The sequence below is a fragment of the Doryrhamphus excisus genome, chromosome 5 (assembly GCF_030265055.1).
Source record: "Doryrhamphus excisus isolate RoL2022-K1 chromosome 5, RoL_Dexc_1.0, whole genome shotgun sequence".
NCBI classification, from domain to species: domain Eukaryota; kingdom Metazoa; phylum Chordata; class Actinopteri; order Syngnathiformes; family Syngnathidae; genus Doryrhamphus; species Doryrhamphus excisus.
Window position 1 is genome coordinate 971,126 of NC_080470.1, and position 26,391 is coordinate 997,516.

Consider the following 26,391-nt stretch of genomic DNA (forward strand, 5'->3'; position numbering starts at 1 on the left):
CTCAAGGTGTTTTAGCTGCAGCTACATTTCCCTTCGCTTGAATCCCCCCCGCCCCCCCACTGTCCCTGCAACTGGTGACACCCACTTGCCGACCAACTTCATATTAAATACCAAAAAACAATCAGATCAATCATTAATGTCGCCATGTAAGGGTAAAAAAAAAATAAAATAAAAATTATTATTTAAAGTTTTTTTAAAGTCTCCAATGGTGGCTGGATATGCTTTAGTTAAATAAGGTACTCAAATAAAACCAAAATAAAGAAAAAACTAATGAGATAAAAATAAAACAGACACAACTTTGGTGCTGAGGTTAGCAGTTGCGGTTCAAGATTGAACATTTTTGACCGATCGGCGACTTTCTCGGAATGGGTCGGTGTGACAATTAATTTTTTTTATTTTTATTTATTTTTTATTTTTAATGAAAAAATCTCGTTACCGCAACTGCTAACCTCAGGGTGCAATTGGCTTTGTGAACAAAAACATTGTCAAACATCACGTATCAGAATCCATCGACAAAAGTCAACTGAAAAGAGACACAAGGTTGACACCATTCAGGGCATAACAAGTGTAATCACATGTAGTAGCCATGGGGGGGCATGGGGGGAGGCGGGGTCCCTGCATAATAATTATGACTTTTTTAAACTAATATTTATAGAGACCGCGTGAATTATTGATTTCAAATGCTGTAACCACATGTTCCCATGATTATGTACTATACGCGTAGCGCAGTATATTTAATAGTCTTACTGCAGCGTATTGTTGTACTTCACAGGCTGGTACAATACAATACAATGGCATACAGTACATACAAATATTCTTCCCGACCCAATTCATAATGTCATACTAGTGAATTATTTATTGGGAACAAAGTTATTTGGTACGCAGCAGAAGGAACAAAGCGAGTAGACACCGAGGCATCTTTATTTAATATGCGACGTATAAATAATACATCATGAAAGTGCATCTGCCTGAAATTATTAAACCTCACTAAACTGGGATTCATTGTCATTTTGCATTAGTGGTTCAGCAACGGCGTTTGGCCGTATCACATGTACACCAACGGGAAACGCAATGTCCCCTCGGGAGCCAATGAGTGCCGACTGTATCCTTGTGTAAAAAAAAAAAAAAAAAGACAGTATAAAGGACGTTATTTGATGTCATGACTGCGTTAGCTGTCTTAACAGTTGGAAGCCATCAGAATAAAGGCAATGGGTTTAGGTAGATTTTGATTGGTGGCCATTTATAATATACCGATCCACTCAATCAAAATCCAGACTTACCGTTTTGCTTCTGTGCCTGAAAAAATAACAAAAAAAAAAACAAAACAAAAAAAAAACTAACCAACCTTTTGGATAGGGGTGGAGAAAGGAGTGGGTGGGGCAAAACAATTACAATTAAAAGGCGTCTCACAACCGATAAAGCAAAGACATACGGCTTCTTGTGCTACGTATTTCCTTCCAAGCGAGTAGGGCATGGCGTTGGAAGACAAAAATGGAGTGTTACATCATAACACAAAAAGAACATCAGTTAGATTTTTTTACAATCGGCTAATAATAATAATATCAGCGCTAAAATATTTATACTAGTGGGATAATCCCGAAAAACACATTTTTTTTTTTTGCAAATAGAGCTAAAAGGGAAGCAATTATCATTTGTTAAGCTCAACTGAGCTGACATGTTAGGTTTTTTTTTTTTTTTTGGGGGGGGGGGCTCTAAGACTGGTTGTCTCCCTACCTCGCACATAAAGGTTAGCGGAGGACGAGTAGCGCACGCCTTCAATGTTAGACGCCACGCACTCGTACTTCCCCTGGTCCGTCTCCTCGCTGTTCTCAATCTGCAAGGCACCTGAGAAATGACAACACCAGGTAGAAACAAGCAGGGGGGGGGGGGGTAGAGAATGTCGTAATTAGTTGAATTTTCAGGAAGAAGTCAGACAATTCTCGACACCAGGGGTGTCCAAACTTTTTCCACTATTTCCCTTTTCTTCATTCCATACCAAAGATGTATTTATATGTTTTTTCATAAGTCATTTGGTTTTAAAGTGAAAAAAAGACAGGTGGCAGAAATGCATTTTATAAGAACTCGGCGTCCATCTTTCCCATTGAAACTCAAATGCATCGTTCTTTGTTGACATCCCAGATGTATTTTTGCTGAGACGTACCAAAGTTCTACTGCAGATTGATAACAATCGGAACAAAGATAGACACAGTTTTTTTTTTCTTGATGAAAATGAGAGTTGAATCATTTTGTTGGGATATACTATAGATAGAGAGATAGAGATAAAGAAAGATAGAGAGAGCGAGATAGAGATAGAGAAAGATAGATAGAGATAAAGAGAGATAGATAGAGAGATAGAGAGAGATAGAGATAGCGAGAGAGATAGAGATAAAGATTATATATATATATATATATATATATATATATATATATATATATATATATATATATATATATTTTTTTTTTTTTAATATTCCATCATTTTCCCGCCCTCAGATTTTAAAGAATTGTATTTTTTTTTATTTAATTTAAAAAATTTGAATTTGAATTTTACTGATTTTTAAAGAATTTATTATATATAAATTCTATATATAAATATATATAAATTCTTGTACAAAAATGTATAAAATTAATTCTACATTACAATACATTACAAATTCTACAATATCCTATATATATATATATATATATATATATATATATATATATATATATACGTATAATAAATTCTTTAAAAATCAGTAAAATTCTAATTCAAATTTTTAAAATTAAAATTAAATAAAAAAAATAAAATTCTTTAAAATCTGAGGGCGGGAAAATGAAATGTAATGTAATGTAATCCCTAATTTATTTGAGTAGTACTATATTATAGAAAGCGATCGTGTGGTGCTAGCTGGGATTTTTTTTTAAATGTTTTCGAGATTGACTGACAAATTCTCAAAGATTGATCGGTCAATAGCGATCGACGGGTTGCCGACCCCTGATTTTGACTATATGTACGATCTATACCTCAACTTCAGCATCACATACATTGTGCTCTGTATACTACTATTCCAATGTACCTTTTTAAACAAAGTGGGCTCATTATTTATTTCCCAGACTTGCACTCTGCCGACTCAGCCGGCCTCAGGCTAGCCAGAGCGGGAGTGTCGTTTTTTTTTTTTTTTTTTTTTTTTTTTTTTTTTTGGAAAAAGAGGAAATGCAGCACTGAAATAATTGCTGAAAATTAGCCTTCCCAAGCACATTAAAACATGCACCCAGGCTGTTCTCTTTGCTGATAAAAGGCTTTCTGGGCCACCAACAGCAGTTGATGGTTCCATTCTCTGCTTCTGAAGTGAATACTGCATGAGGCCTGGTGTCATGTCTGCCCCCGTTCCGACGTCTCCGCATATACTATTTCTTTGGATGATTTTGGAACCTGAGCGGTTAGCACGCATGCCACACAGCTAAAAGACCCGAGTTCGATTCCTGTGTGTGTGGGGTTTGCATGTTCTTCCCGTGCATGCGTGGGTTTCCTCCCACGTTCCAAAAACATGGAATGGATTTTATATTAAATTGGCATTCTAACTGGCATTTGGATTACATGCTCTTGTTAGGATATCAACTATACTACATACTAAGCCCTGTACTACTACATATGTATTGCAAACATATGTACATCAAAGTAGTATTATTTACTTATAAATAGAACATTTATGTAGTTACAGTGCATAAAACCTGTTTATTTTCCACATTATTTACAAATTTTAACGATACACATTTTTAACATTAGAGCCCTCCGGACATGAAATAACACCCCTATAGTCACCTTTCCGCTTGTATTACCCAATATAGTTTGTATAATAAGAGAACATAAGAGATATTAGACATAATATGAACTCACATGGCTGCACGGTGGAAAAAGTGGTTAGCACGCAGGGCTCACAGCTAGGAGACCAAGGTTCAATTCCACTCTCGGGCATCTCTGTGTGGAGTTTGCATGTTCTACCCGTGTGTGTGGGTTTTTTTTTTTTCCCGGTACTCCGGTTTCCTCCCACATTCCAAAAACATGCTAGTTTGCTAACATGCTAAACATGCTAACTGGCGACTCCAAATTGTCCATAGGTATGAATGTGAGTGTGAATGGTTGTTTGTCTATATGTGCCCTGTGATTGGCTGGCCACCAGTCCAGGGTGTACCCCGCCTCTCGCCCGAAGACAGCTGGGATAGGCTCCAGCACCCCCACGACAGTATCACTCGGATGTGACTGTGAACATCCAGCAGCAACACAACATTTTGGCATGACTACTATTTTTGATGAAAAATATACTGAACCAGGGCTGCACAGCGGCCGGGTGGTTAGCACACAGGCTTCACAGCTAGGAGACCCGAGTTCAATTCCATCCTCGGCTATCTCTGTGTGGAGTTTGCATGTTCTCCCCGTGCATGCGTGGGTTTTCTCCGGGTACTCCGGTTTCCTCCCACATTCCAAAAACATGCTAGGTTAATTAGCCACTTCATAGTTGTCCATAGGTATGAATGTGAGTGTGAATGGTTGTTTGTCTATATGTGTCCTGTGATTGGCTGGCGACCAGTCCAGGGTGTACCCCGCCTCTCGCCCGAAGACAGCTGGGATAGGCTCCAGCACCCCCGCGACCCTCGTGAGGAAAAGCGGTAGAAAATGAATGAATGAATGAAGATAGCGTTGTTGCTCCACCAAGCGTTACAATTCATTAAAATTTAGTACCATAGACTTTATTGCATTTCCTTTGTTAGGGGTCCTAAATATCCAGATTGATCCGTCATACTTTTTAGTAGCTTTTTATTGGTTTGGTCGTATCGGTGGTAAAATTTGGTAGACTTGCGGAATGGTGTAGGTAGACCAGGTTAACATAAAACCTCGGTAACAAACGGTCATATAGGTTCCTAAAGTAAGTCGACCTGCAGAAAAACATAAACAGCAATTTGAGGAACACCAAAACATACACTGGCAAAAAATGTCCGATCATTACACTGCACTATAATTTGTCCGAGTCCGAGTCCGAGTCCTAACCCAGATATTAAGATTTGGGTGCAAAACTAGAAATGACAGAAAAAAAATAACGGATTCAGGCATGAGTGATTAATTGTGTAAAAACGCCCCAAGTTGTGGTCTTCCCACCCCGTCACTGATTTGCAGCGGCTTTGCCAAGTGGACCCCCGTCCCCCCTCCCCGTGCCAGACCCACTTGTGTAATTCAATTAGCGTGCTCCAGCAAGCCTTGATTGATTTCTGTAGGCTATCAACAAAATAACTGGCGCGGTCTCATTCCCTCGTTCTTGCTTTAAGGCCAAGCCAGGCCTGCAAGAGGCTTAGATTGCGTTCAATTCCACTCTACCTTCTCACGCAAACGCTGCTCGCTGGATCGCAACCCGTATTTGATTGAAAAGTAGTTGTAGCCAAGAAGACACTTGATGAAAATGTATCCAATAAAGTAATTTTAAACAGAGATGACCTGAGGAAAGTATTATTTACTAGAAACTAACCGTTTGCATTTTAATTCACATTTTTCCATACACATTTTTGGGAAAAAAATAAAAATTTAATAGGTTTCAGGAGAGATGGAATATCTTATCAATGTACTTCCTGTACCGCTTATTCTGTCACGATCACGGATGGAGCCAATCCCAGTTGAGTAAGGGCAAAAGGATGACTACGTCTTGGTCTGGTCGTCAGTCAATCGAACTTGAACTGAACTTGTACAGCAAGTTTTCGACTTTCAAGGTACTCAAAAACCTTGATAACGGATTGATTGATTGATGATGGAGCCGATCCCAGCTGACTTAGGGCAAAAGGACGACTATATATTGGTCTGGTCGCCGGTCAATTGAACTTGAACTGAACTTGCACAGCAAGTTTTCGACTTTCAAGGAACTCAAAACCCTTGATGACGGATGGATGATGATTGATTGATTGATGATGGAGCCGATCCCAGCTGACTTAGGGCAAAAAGACGACTATGTCTTGGTCTGGTCGCCAGTCAATTGAACCTGAACTGAACTTGCACAGCAAGTTTTAGACTTTCAAGGTACTCAAAACCCTTGATGACGGATTGATGATGGAGCTGATCCCAGCTGACTTAGGGCAAAATGATGACTACGTCTTGGTCTGGTCGTTCAAAGTACTCAAAACGTGCTAACCACTCGTTCGATGTGCAGCCGTTCACTAGCAGTCTCTGGAAAAAAACGTCCAGACTTTCCGATCTCTAGCCAACTCTTCCAGTTCCACCAGGGAGTACATCAAGGCTTTCCCAGGCCATAATCCCTCCAGTGCATCCTAGGTCTGCTCCAGGGCCTACTTCGGGCTGGGCATTCCCAGAACACCTCACCAGGGAGGTGCCCAGGAGGCGTACAAACTAAATACCCAAGCCACCTCATCTGGCTTTACTCTGAGCTTCTCCCGAACGACAAAGCTCCTCACCCTATCTCTTGAGTCAAGACCCAAAGCTCATGACTTTCCGGCTGAGCTCTCTCTTCGCCATGATGGGATAAAGATCCTAAATATCAATCTTTCTGTCCGGCCACTGCAGAGAAGACACCCATGTAACCGCATGGTGTCACAAGCTTCAGTTCTCTGTATCGTCTGTATCGGGTTTGCCACGCTCTGCCACCGCCCCAAGGTCATTGCATTGTGGCCCAACCAGGGAGAGACCTCATGTGATGGCGTTGTAACACCCGTGAAATCAGTCATGACACAGGTAGGATTGCAACTATTTCCGTTTGACCCCAAACGCTTACCTCAGGTTCAGCACGGTAGTTTAGTATTGGTGAAATGAAAATATAATATTCTGATGTTTTTTCATTGGAATTTTAAACAACAAATAAACATCCTAAATCCGTAAATATGTGTCACAACACATATTGGTTGGAAAGTTTTTATTTATTTATTTATTTATTTTTTTCCCGATTGGTAATGGTTTTATTTCATTTGAACATGCATCAGATTCCAATTGAGTGCATCCCATAATCAGTTCCCAGTTCCACATGTCCAAAAGGAGTAGGAAGAAGCAAAGCTTATTAAATCCTACCCCTCCATCTGGTACTTTTACAATCAGTAACTGTTACATTTGTTCACTTCCTGCTTTCCTAATATAGTTCAAGGTTTTTTTTTGTTTGTTTAATAATTTTTATTTTTTTTTAATTTTCCTTGTTAGGAAAAGTGGTAGAAAATGAATGAATGAATGAAATCAGTTCCCAGTTCCACATGTCCAAAAGGAGTAGGAAGAAGCAAAGCTTATTAAATCCTACCCCTCCATCTGGTACTTTTTACAATCAGTAACTGTTACATTTGTTCACTTCCTGCTTTCCAAATATAGTTTAAGGTTTTTATTTTTTTAATAATTTTTTTTATTTTTGTCAAATCAGTTCCCAGTTCCACATGTCCAAAAGGAGTAGGAAGAAGCAAAGCTTATTAAATTAAATTATTAACTGTTACATTTGTTCACTTCCTGCTTTCGTAATATTTTTTTTTGAATACATTTTTATTTTTTTTATTTTATTTATTTTTTTACATTTTATGTCACGTACCAAAGTACTCGGTGATATGAGCATCCAATGCCATAATGGGTACCATAGTAAGTGTCAATATAGTGATATATATAGCACATCATGACTGGTTCAAGACTCTTCATCCTTGGATTTAGCAAACATCAACTGCTTGTATTGTTTCTTGAATTGGCTCATCGTTGTTTGCATTGTTTGATTTCCTTACTCAATCCATTCCATAGTTTGATTTTCAGTCCGGATATCGATATTTAACGAGTCTATAAGTCACACTAGCTGTTTGTGACAATTTGATTAATGAAACCTTCTTAAAGGAAGCTGTTGGAAACTTCCCTGGGCTTATTTATATCTCCTCGAGTTAAAGATGTCATAGAATGAAGGTTCAGAACATACAAAACTCACATTTCTGTCGTCACTTGTTGCAGCATTTTTAGACCCTTGCATAAAAATCCCAAGGCACACTTACCTGCTGATTAATGAAACTTCATAACTTCAGAATAAACACTGAATCATACTATTTTCTGCTTTGGTATCTACCTCACATGAGAAAAAAACAAAACAAAACAAAAAACAAACAAAAAAAAAAACAACGCAATCGTAGCCCCAACGAGCTTTGCAAGGTCCATCTTTGTAAGAAGCTCTGTCACACCCAGGAGGGAATAAATGCAAATTTCTGTAAAACTTCTTGCTTATTAACATTACAGGAGTGTCTCTGAACTGTAGTGGAGACCAGAAGGATAAAAAAAAGGGGGGGTCACATAGCTTGCCAGCTTATACTAGTCTTCAGTCGCTTCATTCGTCCATCACTAACCCAGTCCCTCAAACTAACCATCACCCACACCTTCCAGTTCTTCAAGAAACGAGTGATGCGTCACATTGACACTATGGAAAGTGTATTATAGGAACAAACACACAAATGCCACAAAGATGGAAGAACGTTAGTGACGACACAGGACACGGGAATATAAAACACAGAACACACAAAATACAAACACATGACAAAGTGATGATAATGTAGTTTTTTTTTCCTTAGACAATCACCCTATTTAGTCAGTAGGATGGTGTTATGAGTGGTTAGGTCTCGTTATGTAGTTTGGGTAGTTTAGTTGTTTTTTTTGTTTTTTTTTACATTCTGATGATTAGCATCTTACCTCGGATCGGGGTACCCTCTGGAGGAGACACAAAAACGAAGACACAACATAGGTTTAGTTAAAGGTTAGTGGTAGTTAGAGCTATTTAGGGACTTTAGGGAGTGGATGTCTAGAACTGGATTTAAGGCTTTAGGATGTGGGGGCTTTTTATAGGGGAGTAAAATTGCATCCCGTTGCTGGTATCACAAAAAGGGGGGCGGGGTCATGATGGTGGTACCTCGACTTCCTAGCATGTTTTTTTTGTAAGCCGTATGACCTGGAGCAAAAACTCAATGTATGATCTTCAGGGCTTAAAGGGGAACTGCACCATTTTTGGAACTTTGCCTATAATTCACAACCCAGCTCTCAATTTTGCTACAAAGACTCTTTTTAAAATTTTTAAAATCATCAAAATTAGTTCTTCTATTCTTCTATCAAACGATAAAACACCGTTAATGTATTTTTTTTAGAGGGCTTCATAGTCGAAATAGATGTATCCCAATGACATTCATTGTTAGCTACCTTATATTAACTCGATTTCTGGCGTTATAATGCACAGAATAATGAAATAAATATGTGTTCATGTTTCATATAAGGATTGTGAATGATGGGCAAAATGTAAAATAAACGTAGCGTAAGCTAAATGCACGATGTGAAATCAATGCGCCTCAGGAAGAATTTTCGATAATTTTTTTAAATCATCAAAATACGGTAATGTAGTAGTTCTTCTATTTTTCTATCAAACAAAAAACACTGTTAATGTTTTTTTTAGAAGGCTTCATAGTCGAAATAGGTGTATCCCAATGACATGCATTGTTAGCTAGCTCATATTAACTCAATTTCTGGTGTTATAATGCAAAGAATAAGGAAATAAATATGTGTTCATGTTTCATATAAGGATTGTGAATGATGGGTGAAATTCTAAAATAAACGTAGCATAAGCTAAATGCATGATGTGAAATCAATGCGCCTCGGGAATAATTTCAGTAATTTTTTAAATCATCAAAATACGGTAATGTAGTAGTTCTTCTATTCTTCGATCAAACAAAAAACACTGTGAATGTTTTTTTTAGAGGGCTTGATAGTCGAAATAGGTGTATCCCAATGACATTTATTGTTAGCTAGCTCGTATTAACTCGATTTCTGGCGTTATAATGCGCAGAAAAGGGAAATAAATATGTGTTCATGTTTTGTATGAGGATTGTGAATGATGGGCAAAATGTAAAATAAACGTAGCGTAAGCTAAATGCACGATTTGAAATCAATGCGCCTCGGGAAGAATTTTCGATAATTTTTTAAATCATCAAAATACGCAAATGTAGTAGTTTTTCTATTCTTCGATCAAACAAAAAACACCGTTAATGTTTTTTTAGAGGGCTTCATAGTCGAAATAGGTGTATCCCAATGACATTCATTGTTAGCCAGCTTATATTAACTCGATTTCTGGTGTTATAATGCAAAGAATAAGGAAATAAATATGTGTTCATGTTTCATATAAGGATTGTGAATGATGGGCACAATTCCAGAATAAACCGCAGTTCCCCTTTCAGGTCTTGGAGTATATTTAGTACTGACTGCAATCATGGGCGGCGATAAAGAGCATGACCTTACGGCGACATTGTCTGCTCCGGTGACATAAGCCTTTTCACCAAGTGACCTACTACATGAAGAGGTCAGTATAAAGCAGCGAATGGCGTCTCCGTACCATACCCGGGTATCTACATAACAAACCCGCTGAGACGATTAATAGAGTCCGCACTGACGCGTAGTTCAAGCCGTACCTTCCGGCGACCGCATGCTAAATCAAATACCTTGAAGTTCTTATTAATTCTAAAAGTCGTAAACCTCCTTAAGTGTTAGAGAGATAGACGCTTTATCTCGAGTCCCACCCTTACTGCTTAGTCGTTTTGTCTTCTGCACCCCCCCCCCCCCCCCCCCATTGTGTACTTGCCTATTTTTTGTTTATTGTAAGTCTACTGTGTTACAAGCTTGACTGCGGGCCAAATATCCCATTAGGGATAATAAAATAGCCGGCTTATCTATTCATTCGCTGGTGTTTTTTTTGTTTTTTTTTAAACTGTAGCTGTGAGTTGTTGCTAAGATGTAAAATGCATCCCTTGCAGGCAGAGCCGTGATTTGTAGTGTGGGGGGGGGGGGCGAGATTAACTCAAACCTCTTGCTGGCATGCACTGCATTAAACTGTTCTTGTGCCCTTAGCTAAATTGTTGTCAAACTTGTTTTGTAATATAGTTTTTACTACATGTATTTTTTATTTTTACCATTTTCCATTTTCCATATGGATTCTTTTACAGTACCAGGTGAGAAGAGCTCTTCGGTAAAGTTGTATGTGATACCAGCAAGTGTGAGGCAATTATTGAGTTAAAGTTCTGCCTGGTTTGCGGTGCTGAAAAGTATTTTTGTTCCCATTTATGTATTTTTTATTACAGTACTTTTAGGTAGGTGTACCTGTGCCGATCTACATAACATACACAATATAAAAAAAAAACTGTGTATGGTACTTATAGAGCTGCAACAATTAATCGGTGATTAATTAACTCAAAGATTAATCCAATTAATCCAAAACTATTGTGGTGTTTGAGTGTTTTTTTTAATAAAAAAAAAATAAATATCCTTGGAGTTCAGCCTCTGGTACCGAGGGACTGTTGGGAATGGAATATGTTCCCTCTGAACAAGACATACTGACGACAAACATGTCGCATGAGGACATCTTGGTCGATAAAAACTCTGTTCTCATAGCTATCCTGCAAAAAACTTTATAGGTATGTCACTATTTTAATCTCCGTCCGACGCTGGCGGAACATATTCCATTCCTAACACACGTGAATATTACTTTATTTCCCGAGTTGTCCACAAAAGCAGACCTGTTTGCTTCGTATTTTGAGTTGGTCCATTCAGGTTGTAAGCCATTACTCGGTTAATCAAAACAACACGCTTCAGATTAATCGACTAAAAATATTAGTTGCAGCCCTAGATACTGATATATTGGGATTAATAATTTTTTTAAAATTAATCAACCATATTTTTACGTAATTGCAAAACCAGGCAAAACAAAGAAAGCGACATTTTAATAATTTCAACGACCTGTTAGTTTAATCACAAGACAAAGGACAATAGCGCCTCAGGGAGATTACATTGTTATGGTGTTAGCCGTTTATTAGAGGCTAATGTGCTTTAGCAAACATGACATTTTAGTCAGGAGTTAAGGGGTTATTAGTTCAAGGTCGGGTTAGGGTGAAGGGCACGGTTAGTGTCAGGTTATGGTTAATAAAGCAGGTTTGTAGAAGGGGAGTCCATCAAATATGAGCCTTATTAAAACGTATCGACAAAAGGGAAAAGCAATAGAAAAGGGAAAATAAAGGATTAAGTAAAAAAAAAATAATAATAATAATAATAAAAAGGGATAATTATCGATCAATGGCATTTATTTTGACTTTTAATAAAAAGCAGCATATCGGAATAAAACAAAGCCAAACTAAAGACCAGACCACCTGAGTGATCGCCATGCAAGCGAACGGGTATAAGCCTCCCCCTTTCTAAGCTTCGCTCCGCCGGGATTTGATCAGCTTACACTATGCCAATGACCTAAATACACCTCAAAAGGCGACTGATATATATATCAGCTGTGGCACTATTTACTTCACTGACCACCCAGATGTTGGACTAAACAGCCCTCTTAATATATTAGAAATATTATTCAAAGCCGGAGTCCAAAAGCAATCCGGAATAAGATGTTGTCCATCTGTTTGCGAGGTAGACAGATTGTTTGATTGGTACGAGTCTGGAAGTCTGGCCGCCATCCAGAGGGCATGGAGTTGACCCGCTTATCCAATCGGATGGTCTGGGAAACTCAGACAGTCACAAATATGGATGATGTTGAATATTTCAGAGCGATTAACTGGACTGAATTTACTTTTAAAACAGGAAGCTGGAAAAGCAACAACGGGAAAAAATGTCAAGCCCCCCTCCATACCGCTGGAAGAACTCCTTGGGGGACCCAGCATGGTCTGGAACATCAGAGAGTTAGTTTTGTCGGAACTAATTTTTTAGTTAGCCGTTCCGAATTTTCCGAGCTTTCCGAACCCAGTTCTGACTGAGTTATAACACAACATGTGACAAAGTATTTCCACGTGACATTCACTTTCTCTCAAATCGTAGGAACGGTATGACGGACTGGTAACCGGACCGTGCCCAGTGCTGAAATTTGGCACTTTGTTCAGTGGTCCTTGAACACAACAACGTAAAAATTGTAATCATTTCTACGCGATGATTCCGAGTTCGCAGAATGTCCAGTTATTCACGATGTTCTGCCATTGGTCCTCATTGTACAGCAGGGGTGGGCAAACTACGGCACGGGGGCCACATGCGGCACACCGAGCGTTTGAATCCGGCCCGCCAGTTGCTTTCTAAGTATTTTCTAAGTAACTTTTGAAGTAACTTTTAACATACAAACTGGCAACATGACTTCCAAGTCGGATGTCTTATTTAGTAAAAAAATAAAACAAAATAAAACTGGAAAATAAAATTTCATGGTTTGATGTGGTCTGATGTTTAAAGTGCTCCCGAAAAAAGGGACACGGGAACACAAAGCTGATAGTATAACACTTTTACAGATAAAATTAGACAAATAATTCAAGGAAAATTATAAATAACCGTAAATAGCCAGCTTATATATTAATATATATTAATATATATACCGCTACTATTTAGTGCAGCTGCCAGGTGACCACCTGTCTTAAACTACACACTCTCACATATTTGTCTGCAGCGTTTTTCTGTCCTTGTTAGACCCAGTTTGTGCTATTGCTAAGGACTTTTTTTGTCTTTCATGATTACAGTCACCCCTGGTTTAATTAATTGGTTACAGACCTGCCAGCCATAAATTAATTTCCACGATATAGGATTCCAAGTCAATAAATGGAATATTTTTGTAGTTGGAGCACGAAAAATCTGTTTATGACTTTGTAAATACGAGGGATTTATGTTGCCCATTTTGATACCAATCATCCATGAGTGAAATTGACCGATTCCGACACCGATCATATGGAATAATTCTTGTTTGTTTCTTTGTTTCTTCTTGCACAATTGTGCAGCGTTTTTCTGTCCTTGTTAGACCCAGTTTGTGCTATTGCTAAGGACTTTTTTTGTCTTTCATGATTACAGTCACCCTTGGTTTAATTAATTGGTTACAGACCTGCCAGCGATAAATTAATTTCCACGATATAGGATCCCAAGTCAATAAATGGAATATTTTTGTAGTTGGAGCACGGAAAATCTGTTTATGACTTTGTAAATACGAGGGATTTATGTTGCCGATTTTGTGAAATTTAGTGAAATTGACTGATTCCGACACCGATCATATGGAATAATTCTCGTTTGTTTCTTTGTTTCTTCTTGCACAGTTGTGCAGCGTTTTTCTGTCCTTGTTAGACCCAGTTTGTGCTGCTCTCTGAAGGGAGTAGTTAACAGCATGGTAAGAGATTTTAGTTTTAGTTGAGATTTTTTTAGATGGCTTTTCTAATCATCTATTAGCCTTATAAAATGATCAACTTGGATTAGCAGCCATACCAGGAGATTGATGCAGAGGACTGACAGTTGTTGATAGTAGGCCTCTATGCAAAAATATACGTCCTTCTTTGAAAATCATATCATTTATTTTCATTGTTTATAAAATGGATAAAAATGTTTGTGAAATGTAGGAAATTAGTTTTTTCTTTGGAAAACAAAGAAATTTGATCCCAAACTTTTGAGTGTTGTGCAGTATTGAAAGTTTCTTAGCAGGATGATGTTGTTGCTTTTGCTGGAAGTGTTTTGTCGTATTTCTCACACCGAGTGAGGAGCTGCCATTCTTTAACAGCAGCGGGAGGCTGAGTATTTTTTTATGAGCCAACCGCATTTCCTGTCTACCCGCATCCACCCCCACCCACCCGTTCTTCCCATCCCAAGATTTTTTTTTTTTTTTTTTTACCATGACAAATTGAGGAGTTGCCCCCAGAGGCTCGGGGGTTTGCCTGCAGCAAACAAGCAAATAGATAAACCCCAATAGAACCACTTTGACATGCATTGTACATAACATCCTATGAATAGTAGAGCACAGTAATTAGCGAATAAACTGTTTTTTTTTTTTTTTTTTTTTTTCGGAATCTTAAAAAAAAAATACTTGTACCACCTGTCACTTTAAAATTACAGCTTGGATTTGTGTGGTTAACATGTCATTATAATAATAAGCCCAATAACACGTCAACGGCACTCTTAATGTGTGGACGCAAGATGGCTCCTCAAAGTGGCGAGATATTGGAAGACAGCAGCCTACGGAGATTACTGCGCGAGTGCAGGCCTTTTTCTCATCAGCATAAATCCTTCCTGGCTACTGAATAAGCTCGTGAGGAACAAAAAGGGCTGCAGCATATATAAGCTAACGTTACCTTTTTATAAGGGACTTGCTATTGAAAGAAGAAACAGAGTGGCCGATTGTAACCGTAATTTAGGACGTTGGCTTGCAAATTACGCAATAGGGGTGTCGTTGAAGATATCCTATCCCGTGGAGGTGCTGTCCAATTTGGCAGCAGATGAAAATACTCTCCAGAGAAAATATTTTACCAGGACTAGTTTAGAGTTTAGACCTGAGCTGGCCAATTCTGTAGCAGTGGCCTTCAACTGGAACCAACTCAAGATTCTTTCAGGCCTTATCAGCATTTGTTGCACATTCTTGGAATTTGTTTGGAAAACTGAGGTTCTACTTTTGGAATGCAAGCATAACAAAAAAAAGTTAGTGTTATTGTTCTCCAGAAATGAAAAGAAGATATATCTGCCTTGTATTCTCAGAAAGTCTTATTATGTTCTCGAGAGCTTGTGTCTTGCAAAAGCGAGACAGAGGGCAAGAAAGGGCCACCGAGGGCCACATACTGAAAAAATGAAAGGATATGCTGAGAAGAAAAGACTGCATCTCAGCTTTATGCTAGCGGTGAAATAGCATATTATTAGGATAAACTTCAATTTTTGGTCCTTTACCCCCCATTTTTGCAGTTTTTTTTTTACCGTATTTCCCATAATTTTCCCCCAATTATTGAATTAAATTTTCTATTTTTTTAGTTTTGTTGTTTCCCAGAATATTATTCGTCATAATTGTTAAATTATTATTTTGTCAATTTTTATGTTGGTATAGTTTTTGAGATATATCAGCTGCCATAAAAGCAAAAAAAAAAAAATTATTTGTATATAATATAAGTTATGCTTGGAAAAAAAAGCTTCTTTAGTTGGGAACTGATATTTTCCTGAAACTTACCTATGTTCTACTGCTGATTACTAAAGAACGGAAAAAGGTGGAAACACATTTTTTTTTCTGATTAAAGATGAGAGTTTAATCTTGCTTTTGGTAGGTTCTGTGTTTATATAGCCATAAAACACAATATTCTTTAAGATCAGTCAAAAAATTTATATTTTTTTAGTTTTGTTGTTTCCCAGAATATTATTTCTCATAATTGGTAAATTATTATTTAGTCAATTTTTATGTTGGTATAGTTTTTGAGATATATCAGCTGCCATAAGAGCAAACAATATATATATTTGTATATAATATAAGCTACGCTTGGAAAAAAAAAGCTTCTTTAGTTGGGAACTGATATTTTCCTGAAACTTACCTATGTTCTACTGCTGATTACTAAAAAACGGAAAAAGGTGGAAACACATTATTTTTTTCTGATTAAAGATGAGAGTTTAATCTTGCTTTTGGTAGGTTCTGTGTTTATATAGCCATAAAACACAATATTTTTTTAAGATCAGTAAAAAAAATTCTATTTTTTTTAGTTTTGTTGTTTCCCAGAATATTATTCCTCATAATTGTTAAATTATTATTTGGTCAATTTTTCATCTTGGTATAGTTTTTGAGATATATCAGCTGTCATAAAAGCAAAAAAAAAAAATGTATATAATATAAGTTATGCTTGAAAAAAAAAAGCTTCTTTAGTTGGGAACTGATGTTTCCCTGAAACTTACTTATGTTCTACTGCTGATTACTAAAAATCGGAAAAAGGTGGAAACACATTTTTTTTTCAGATTAAAGATGAGAGTTTAATCTTGCTTTTGGTAGGTTCTGTGTTTATATAGCCATAAAACACAATATTCTTTAAGATCAGTCAAAAATTTTCTATTTTTTTAGTTTTGTTGTTTCCCAGAATATTATTCGTCATAATTGTTAAATTATTATTTTGTCAATTTTTTATGTTGGTATATATTTTTTAGATATATCAGCTGCCATAAAAGCAAAAAAAATATATTTGTATATAATATAAGTTATGCTTGAAAAAAAAAGCTTCTTTAGTTGGGAACTGATGTTTTCCTGAAACTTACTTATGTTCTACTGCTGATTACTAAAGAACGGAAAAAGGTGGAAACACATTTTTTTTTTCTGATTAAAGATGAGAGTTTAATCTTGCTTTTGGTAGGTTCTGTGTTTATATAGCCATTAAATACAATATTGTTTAAGATCAGTCAAAAATGTCTAAAATGTGTTTTGGAAAAATGGCATTGAATGAGTAAAAAAAAATCTATTAAAAAATATAAATTTTAATTTTATGTAATTATTTAATTTAATTTTATTAATTAAAAATATTTTAAAATATTATAAAAAAAATAAAAAATAAAAGTATTTCAAAATTATGATTGTCATTTTTCTTCATAATATTCAGACGTTATTCTCTTGAAATTATTTTTTTCCCGTAACATTTTGACTTTATACTGCTGATTCTTCCAATTTTGCTGTTGTTGCTTTGCACTTTGGACACTCCAGGTCTAAAATCTGGATCCTACGGTCAGCAAAAGTAAATCTGCCACAGCTGCTTTCAAAGTTAATCCTGCTAAAGGAACATAAGAACCTACCTAAAGTTCTTCAGAAAATGAAAAAGCCATCAAACATATCTCTACGTATATCACATTTAACAGGCTGAAGAGACTCCAATAATGGTATTGCTTAAAAGGTGGTGATGGTGATAAAAGTTGATCATAGAAACAAGAAACAAGTGGTGGAAAAAAAGGGAAAAAAGTGCCGAGGGAGGAGCAGGGGATGCATGCATTTTGGAGAAGAGTCTAAATATGCCATCTGCTTGAAGGAGAGTGGGTGGGCTTGCTTGTCTCTGATGAACACTTACCAAAGGTTTCTGAAAATCACAAAGCAAGATGAAAGTAAATAGAGGAAAGAGGAAGAACAACAAAGTTGATTTTAGGGTGAGGTTGCAAGGAACTGCCATTTAAGAATGAACTTTAAGTGCTGAAACCCCAATCCCGGGTGGCCCTGCCGTCAGCGTTTTATCACAATGCATTACCATTTAAAAGGTTCAAACTGCAAATTAAAGTTAACTAGAATTTTAGAATGGTAATCAAAACTTGTAACTAATCTATTTTGGTGTGTTTATGTCGTATTTTAGCACCTCTGTTCTTTTATAGCAGCATATTGTGGCTTTGAATGGAATGTGTTGAATACTCTGAAATGTGCATCGTGACACATACAAATATAGACAAAAAAAACAGTTCTATCCTTCAATTAGACAAGACACAGAAATGCTATTGAAGGAAGAGTGAATCACAAAGAACAGTGATAGAAAGATTTGATTAGAACATAAGACAGTGGCAACACAGACAGTCATACTGACATGCAAATCCAAGCATTGATCGTTCGAAATTCACCCCACAAAATACACGACCGCTCTAAAGTTTGGGATCACTTTTTGTGCGTCGTTTTTCTGTCCTTGTTAGACCCAGTTTGTGCTGCTCTCTGAAGGGAGTAGTTAACAGCATGGTAAGAGATTTTTTTTTAGAGTTTGAGTTGAGATTTTTAGATGTGAGGCGTCTTTGTCTTAAACTACACACTCTCACATATTTGTCTGCATCGTTTTTCTGTCCTTGTTAGACCCAGTTTGTGCTATCGCTAAGGATTTTTTTTGTCTTTCATGATTACAGTCACCCCTGGTTTAATTAATTGGTTACAGACCTGCCAGCGATAAATTAATTTCCACGATATAGGATTCCAAGTCAATACATGGAATATTTTTGTAGTTGGAGCACGGAAAATCTGTTTATGACTTTGTAAATACGAGGGATTTATGTTGCCGATTTTGATACCAATCATCCATGAGTGAAATTGACCGATTCCGACACCGATCATATGGGAAATTATTGTTTGTTTCTTTGTTTCTTCTTGCACAGTTGTGTAGCGTTTTTCTGTCCTTGTTAGACCCAGTTTGTGCTGCTCTCTGAAGGGAGTAGTTAACAGCATGGTAAGAGATTTTAGTTTTAGTTGAGATTTTTAGATGGCTTTTCTAATCATCTATTAGCCTTATAAAATGATGAACTTGGATTAGCAGCCATACCAGGAGATTGATGCAGAGGACTGACAGTCGTTGATAGTAGGGCCCCAAAAATGTAGATCCTTCTATGAAAATCATCTGATTCATTTTAATTGTTTGTGAAATGAATACAAATGTTGGTGACATTTAATTTTTTTTTGTTTTGTTGGAAATTTTTGTTGGAAATTTTTTTGTTTTGTTGGAAAAATTTGTTTTTTGGAAAATAAGGAAATTTGCAAGTGATCCCAAACTTTTGAGCGGTCGTGTATGTCTGCACCCCGTTGCTGGATATATAAACCATTATATAACCTCAGACATTTAATTTAACAAAAAAATTAAATATGTCATAAAATATAACGGAATAAAATAACGGAAATTGACACAAAATTTGGAACTTTTCGTCCCTCAAAACTAAAGTCAGACGTACCACACTCTACACTGCACGACCCATTTCACGTGCATACTGGCAAAAAAACCACAATCCGATGAAAAATCGTCGGTCCGGAATTACTTAAGTACAGTGGCACATTGGTTAGCATTAAAAAAATAAAATAAAATTTCACAAATTTTCACACTTATTGAAAAATAAATCAAATTTTGGGTGCTCTAGATCGACCAGCTAACAAGAGCCACACATAGTACATGGACTCCATTCAAAAGACTATTTAGAAGAACCAAACCTGATTTACATTTGCAGTAACAGATCACATCATTGGATTTTTCCAATGGTGACAAATCATCGATCTAAAATATCTACCCGTTATTGCCCGGGGCCACGTCAGTGTCGCACTTAATTAGCTATATAATTAGACTTTGCTTCAGTGGGTCTTTGAATCAATGAAAACAAGACACAAACATATCCAACCACCGAGTCGTGCCACCACAACCTGGAGGTGGTCTGCATTAACTATGAAAGACTGCACTTTGGAGGCGCTGTCAATCATTTGAACTAATTCATTTTTTAATGCTTTTTTCTTTTAAACACATCATACGTGAAAAACGCCACTGCGGGAAGTCAAACGGGTTGTGTTAGCATTGGGTTTAATCGCAGAAGCGTGTTTTTTTTTTTTCCTTACCTGAACGTAGTTGTTTGATTCGCCCATTACTAGCACTGGGGTCAATGGGCAGGAAGTCTTTATACCAAGTGATTTCTGGGTCGGGGTTGCCGCTGGCTGCACAGAGCATTGTTGCTGTTCGAGTCCGCTCCACTACTTTCAACTGAGGGCCCATGTCGATGATGGGAAAGCCAGGAGGGAGAAGGTCCTCTGTGAAATGAAAAAAACAAAAACAGTTTTTCATAAATATATTAATGAATTATGGTATTTTGTAGTCGAACATTGCCTAAAAATATGCATATTTAAGTCAACTTTTTCCAAAATTAACTCATTCATAGCTTTTAGATGATTTTGACTGATCTTTTTAAGACATATTTATATTGTGTTCTATGGCTAAATAAACATGGAACCTACCAAAACAAAGACAAGACTCTCGTATTTCAACAGAAAAAAAAAAGTTTGTTTCTATATTTTTCCGTTCTTTAGGATTCCCTATTATTATTATCAGCTGTAGAACATTGCAAAGTTTTAGGACAATAACAGTTCCCGACTAAAAACGCACGCTACACAACCACTACCACCTTGCCGTCATATTATTTCCATTCAAATTCATGTCTTATTTTATTCACTTATGTCACCTAGTGGCTGTTTGTTTTTATAGCTTAAAGCTGCTCTAAAAGTGACATCCATTAGTGCACACTTGCATCATCACCTCGTTTTGTATCTCACACGTGTTTGCACATGGTATGGAATGAGTTGAACATTTTTAAGAATATAAAAAATGGCCAAATGAACTGCAATACAAATGCAAGGTGTCAGTGATGTTACTGTAATATTCAGTGAGGAACAGAAGTGATTGCCGGAACAACAGGTCTTTATTGCAGGCTTGAATTACCTCACAACAGGCACAATGATCCCGAACACAGGTTGTATACTCATTACATGTACTATAATACTATGGTAATGGTAATGGTTTAATTTCATTTGAATATGCATCAGATTCCAATTGAGTGCATCCCATAATCAGTTCCCAGTTCCACATGTCCAAAAGGAGTAGGAAGAAGCAAAGCTTATTAAATCCTACCCCTCCATCTGGTACTTTTACAATCAGTAACTGTTACATTTGTTCACTTCCTGCTTTCCTAATATGCTCAATCCAATGTGAATAAAATCATAGTATTACTAAAAGAAAATTTTAAAAAAAGTTGAAATATTTAGAAAATTTAAAAAAAACATTTTTAAAAATGTAGGAAGCTATGTACAGTAAACCTCGGATATATCGGACTCGGATATATCGGAAATTCGCTCACAACGGACAGATAAAAAAAGAACCGATTTTTCTGTAATGCATTTCCAATAAAAATTCATTGCATATATCGGATTTTTTATAACGGATTTCGCCTATTTCGGACAAAATCTCCAGTCCCGTTCCAATGCATTTCCATGAAATTTCCCTGGCATATATCGGATGGCCGCATCGTGGCGCTCCGATTCGCCGAATCGTGACAGGCTATCGCTATACGACGTCATTTGCAGCGTTTGCAGCGTTGCCTGCGCGTCCAGGTACATTGGAAACATAGTCAAGGAAGTGCATTTTTAAAACGGATAAAATCCGATTCACGCATATACCGGATATAAATCCCATATATGCGTAAAACGGACATTTTCCGGTATACGCATATAACGGATTTCGCTTATATCGGACAAAACCAGTGGGAACAATTGAATCCGATATATCCGAGGTTTACTGTATGTATATTTCTTAGGTATACATTTTGAGTGTTAAGTTGCTGTGTGATGAGTGTAGCATTATTTTTATTTTTATTATATTCCAGTGGGTTGACAAGCTGGCCGTGAGTGTACTGATAGCTCGAGATTGGCTCCTGCCAAAGAAAGGAAGGATTAGCAGTAGTTATGAAGTAAAGGAGATGTCACCACTAGCTTTTAACATCAAAATCAGTTTTTCATTCCGTGACAAAAGGTGACAACTGCATGTTCAGACGAGAGCCCGGCCTTATAAACATTCCCTGGAATGACACTGGGATTATTTTTACAATGATTACGGTACCCCCGCAGCTGATAATCTCGCATGATTGAGCAATTATTTCACTATTAAGGGATGAGAGAGTGTAGTGTTCTCCTTGGTCATTGTCCTCCTTCTGCTGTCACGCTGAGACAATTAGTCCCAAGGGGTCAAAACGCCTGACCTCTACAGCAACCGGAGCCAAAGCAGTGACTCATTCTTTGCCGATGAGAGCCCAAAGGGGGCGGGGGCGCCCAGAGCTGCAATATGTATCAGAAGCTCGAGGCTACATGGCAACTCTGAGACTGACTGACTAAGATGCTCGCCAGTGGCATTACATAGGTCACTGCTCATTTAAAGAGCCGGTGACTTCATGTCCACACTGGAGACATCATGGTAGTTTAACACCTAAGGAGCTCTAAATGGGGGGGGGGGGGGGGGGGACTAAGGACAGGACGTTAGATCACAGCTGTAAAATTAGACTTTTCCACTGCACAGTGGCGACTGACGCTTGGCTCCGCTCTATTAATGTTAAAAATAGTACACCATATAATACATACTAGCATACACCAGGGGTGTTCAAAGTGCGGCATGTGCCGTGTGATTTTATTGGTCCGCAGCATATCTAAAGAATATACCGTATTTTCCGGACTATAAATAGCACTTTTTTTCATAGGTTGGCTGTTCCTGCAACTTATACTCCAGAGCGAATTATAAATGAAAAAAAAACTACCATATTTTCCAGACTATAAGTCTCATTTTTTTTCATAGGTTGGCTGTTCCTGCAACTTATACTCCAGAGCGAATTATACATGAAAAAAAACTACCATATTTTCCAGACTATAAGTCTCAATTTTTTTCATAGGTTGGCTGTTCCTGCGACTTATACTCCAGAGCGACTTATAAATGAAAAAAAACACCTTTTTTCTGTTGATGTTTATTTTTTGTGTAGCTGAATTAGCATTGTGTTAGCATATCTTACACCGATTCAGTATGTTCTCTATTCTTTTATTAATATTAGAACTTGCCTTCATATATGATGTAATGTCTGTTTTGGTCAAGTAGTTTGGAAAATAAATTACCCGCAAAAAATGCGACTTATACTCCAGTGTGACTTACACTACCGCTCAAAAGTTTGGGATCACTTGCAAATTTCTTTGTTTTCCAAAGAAAAACACATTTTCCTGCATTTAACAAAAAAAATTATTATATGTATGACTTATGTTATATGACTTCTCGTTGCAAAAATTTTTAAAAATAAGACATTTGAGGGGGAAAAAAAAAAGAATGACGTCCGATGAGGTGGGCATCAGCAGAGCGTGATGAATATTTCACCGCCGGGTTCGCAGAAGTACAGGCGTTTACACCGTTTTAGGCTGGAGTGCTGTATCCTCCGCCATCGATTATTAATGATCACCTCTGTATAATCTTTTTATATGGAGTCACCCTGAAGCCTCGAAAAGCAATTGCAAATCTACGTACATCTGGCTTTGGAAAAACTACAGAACAAGAGAGTGCAATATGTTTGCACAAATCTCTCTTCTGCATGTCGTCAATGATCTATCGGATGCGTTTGAGGTCTATCCGAGTCGCATTAAGCCAACCTCGGCGGTATGAAAATGGTAAATCGGAGTCGGGACAGCCTGCCGTTAAGACATCCACCCAAGGAGTGGATTTGACACTAATGGAATTAGGCAAGTGACAGAGGGAATCAGTCGTAGTGAGCCAGCTACAGTATGGACAGAACGAGGTGAGCAAAACACGTTTTTCAAAAGCAACGGAAGATTATTCCATCGTTACCAGCTGCCCGCATCTGATGCATTACCGGCAAAATAAACGACATGTATACTGGTTACTTACATACATCCTTAGGAATAGTCAGATAGCATATTTCCCCTAAAGCTAACAGGCTCCATCGATAAAGAAGGCTATGCAAAAATAAACAGATCACCCATCGAGGGATTGCTACTTCAGAGTCAAGCCGATGACGTGCCTTGATGCTATCCTCGAACGATCCTCCCATTCCGCCATAATAATGGGATGATTGCATTTTTTTTAATGACAGATCTTCACAGGCCAAATAGAATCAATGAAAGTGCACTATTCATCAATGAGCAGTCACTGTTTGTTTTGCCAGGAACAGTTTTTACCAATTAGGCCAATGATGGGGCCTCCATATGTTGGGTTTATACACTGACTATGCAACGGGTACCGTATTTTCCGGACTATAAGTCACACTTTTTTTCATCGGTTGGCTGTTCCTGCGACTTATACTCCAGAGCGACTTATAAATGAAAAAAAAAACTACCATATTTTCTGGACTATAAGTCGCACTTTTTTTCATAGGTTGGCTGTTCCTGCGACTTATACTCCAAAGCGACTTATAAATGAAAAAAAAAATGTACAAAAAAGTGTAAGATGACATAATGTCTGTTTTGGTCAAGTAGTTTGTAAAATAAATTACCCGTAAAAAAGGCGGCTTATACTCCAGTGTGACTTACACTACCGCTGAAAAGTTTGGGATCACTTGCAAATTTATTTGTTTTCCAAAGAAAAACAAATTTTCCTGAATTTCACAAATAATTTTTTCCATTTCATGAACAATTAAAATTAACGATCTACATTTTTGCATAGAGGTCTACTATCAACAACTGTCAGTCCTCTGCATCAATCTCCTGGTATGGCTGCTAATCCAAGTTCATTACCCAATATAGTTGACGTAATAAGACAAAATACGACATATAAGACATAGACAACCTATTCATCACCTTCTAAATACAATTTCAAACATTATGAAAACCCTCTAAATATGAAATGACACCCCCACATTCATCTTTATACTCCTATTACCCAATATAGTCGACATAATAAGACAAAATACGACATATAAGACATAGACAACCTGTTTATCACCTTCTAAATACAATTTCAAACATTATGAAAGCCCTCTAAATATGAAATAACACCCCACATTCATCTTTATACTCCTATTATCCAATATAGTCAACATAATAAGACAAAATACGACATATAAGACATAGACAACCTGTTTACCAACTTCTAAATACAAGATTAAACATTATGAAAGCCCTCTAAATATGAAATAACACCCCACAGTCATCTTTATACTCATATTACCCAATATAGTCGACATAATAAGACAAAATAAGACATAGACAACCTGTTTATCACCTTCTAAATACAATTTCAAACATTATGAAAGCCCTCTAAATATGAAATGACACCCCCACATTCATCTTTATACTCCTGTTATCCAATATAGTTGACATAATAAGACAAAATAAGACATATAAGACATAAACAACCTGTTTATCACCTTCTAAATACAAGATTAAACATTATGAAAGCCCTCTAAATATGAAATAACACCCCACAGTCATCTTTATACTCCTATTACCCAATATAGTCGACATAATAAGACAAAATACGGCATATAAGACATAAACAACCTGTTTATCACCTTCTAAATACAATTTCAAACATTATGAAAGCCCTCTAAATATGAAATAACACCCCACATTCATCTTTATACTCCTATTACCCAATATAGTCGACATAATAAGACAAAATACGACATATAAGACATAGACAACCCGTTTATCACCTTCTAAATACAATTTCAAACATTATGAAAGCCCTCTAAATATGAAATGACACCCCACATTCATCTTTATACTCCTGTTATCCAATATAGTCAACATAATAAGACAAAATAAGACATATAAGACATAGACAACCTGTTTATCATCTTCTAAATACAATTTTAAACATTATGAAAGCCCTCTAAATATGAAATGACACACTCACATTCATCTTTATACTCCTGTTATCCAATATAGTAAACATAATAAGACAAAATAAGACATACAAGACTAAACTAAACTTGGCTGCTAATCCAAGTTGATCATTTTATAAGGCTAATAGATGATTAGAAAAGCCATCTAAAAATCTAAACTGAAACTAAAATCTCTTACCATGCTGTTAACTACTCCCTTCAGAGAGCAGCACAAACTGGGTCTAACAAGGACAGAAAAACGCTGCAGACAAATATGTGACAGTGTGTAGTTTAAGACAAAGACGCCTCACAGGTGTATCAACAGTGAAGCGGCCACTTCAGGATGCTGGACTTCATAGCAGGACTGCCAAGAAAAAGCCAGATCTCAGACTGGACAAAAACATTTCCAAGTCATCCCAAACTTTTGAGCGGTAGTGTATGTATGTTTTTTTTTTTTTTTTTTTTTTTTTTTTTTACCTAATTATGCATTTTTGGCCTTGTGCGACTTATAC

General features: G+C 37.0%; 1 protein-coding gene across 7 annotated transcripts in view; it reads right to left on the reverse strand.

Annotated features, from left to right (window-relative positions):
- ptprsa (protein tyrosine phosphatase receptor type Sa) overlaps nt 1-26,391 on the reverse strand; it is a 355,150-nt gene that overhangs the window by 133,018 nt on the left and 195,741 nt on the right. For all 7 annotated transcript variants that reach the window (XM_058074048.1, XM_058074046.1, XM_058074043.1 and 4 more), the window contains 2 exons: nt 20,082-20,270; nt 1,735-1,845 (listed from right to left, as the gene is read on the reverse strand). In XM_058074048.1, the coding sequence (XP_057930031.1) occupies nt 1,735-1,845; nt 20,082-20,270 (300 nt within the window). The remainder of the gene's footprint in view (nt 1-1,734; nt 1,846-20,081; nt 20,271-26,391) is intronic.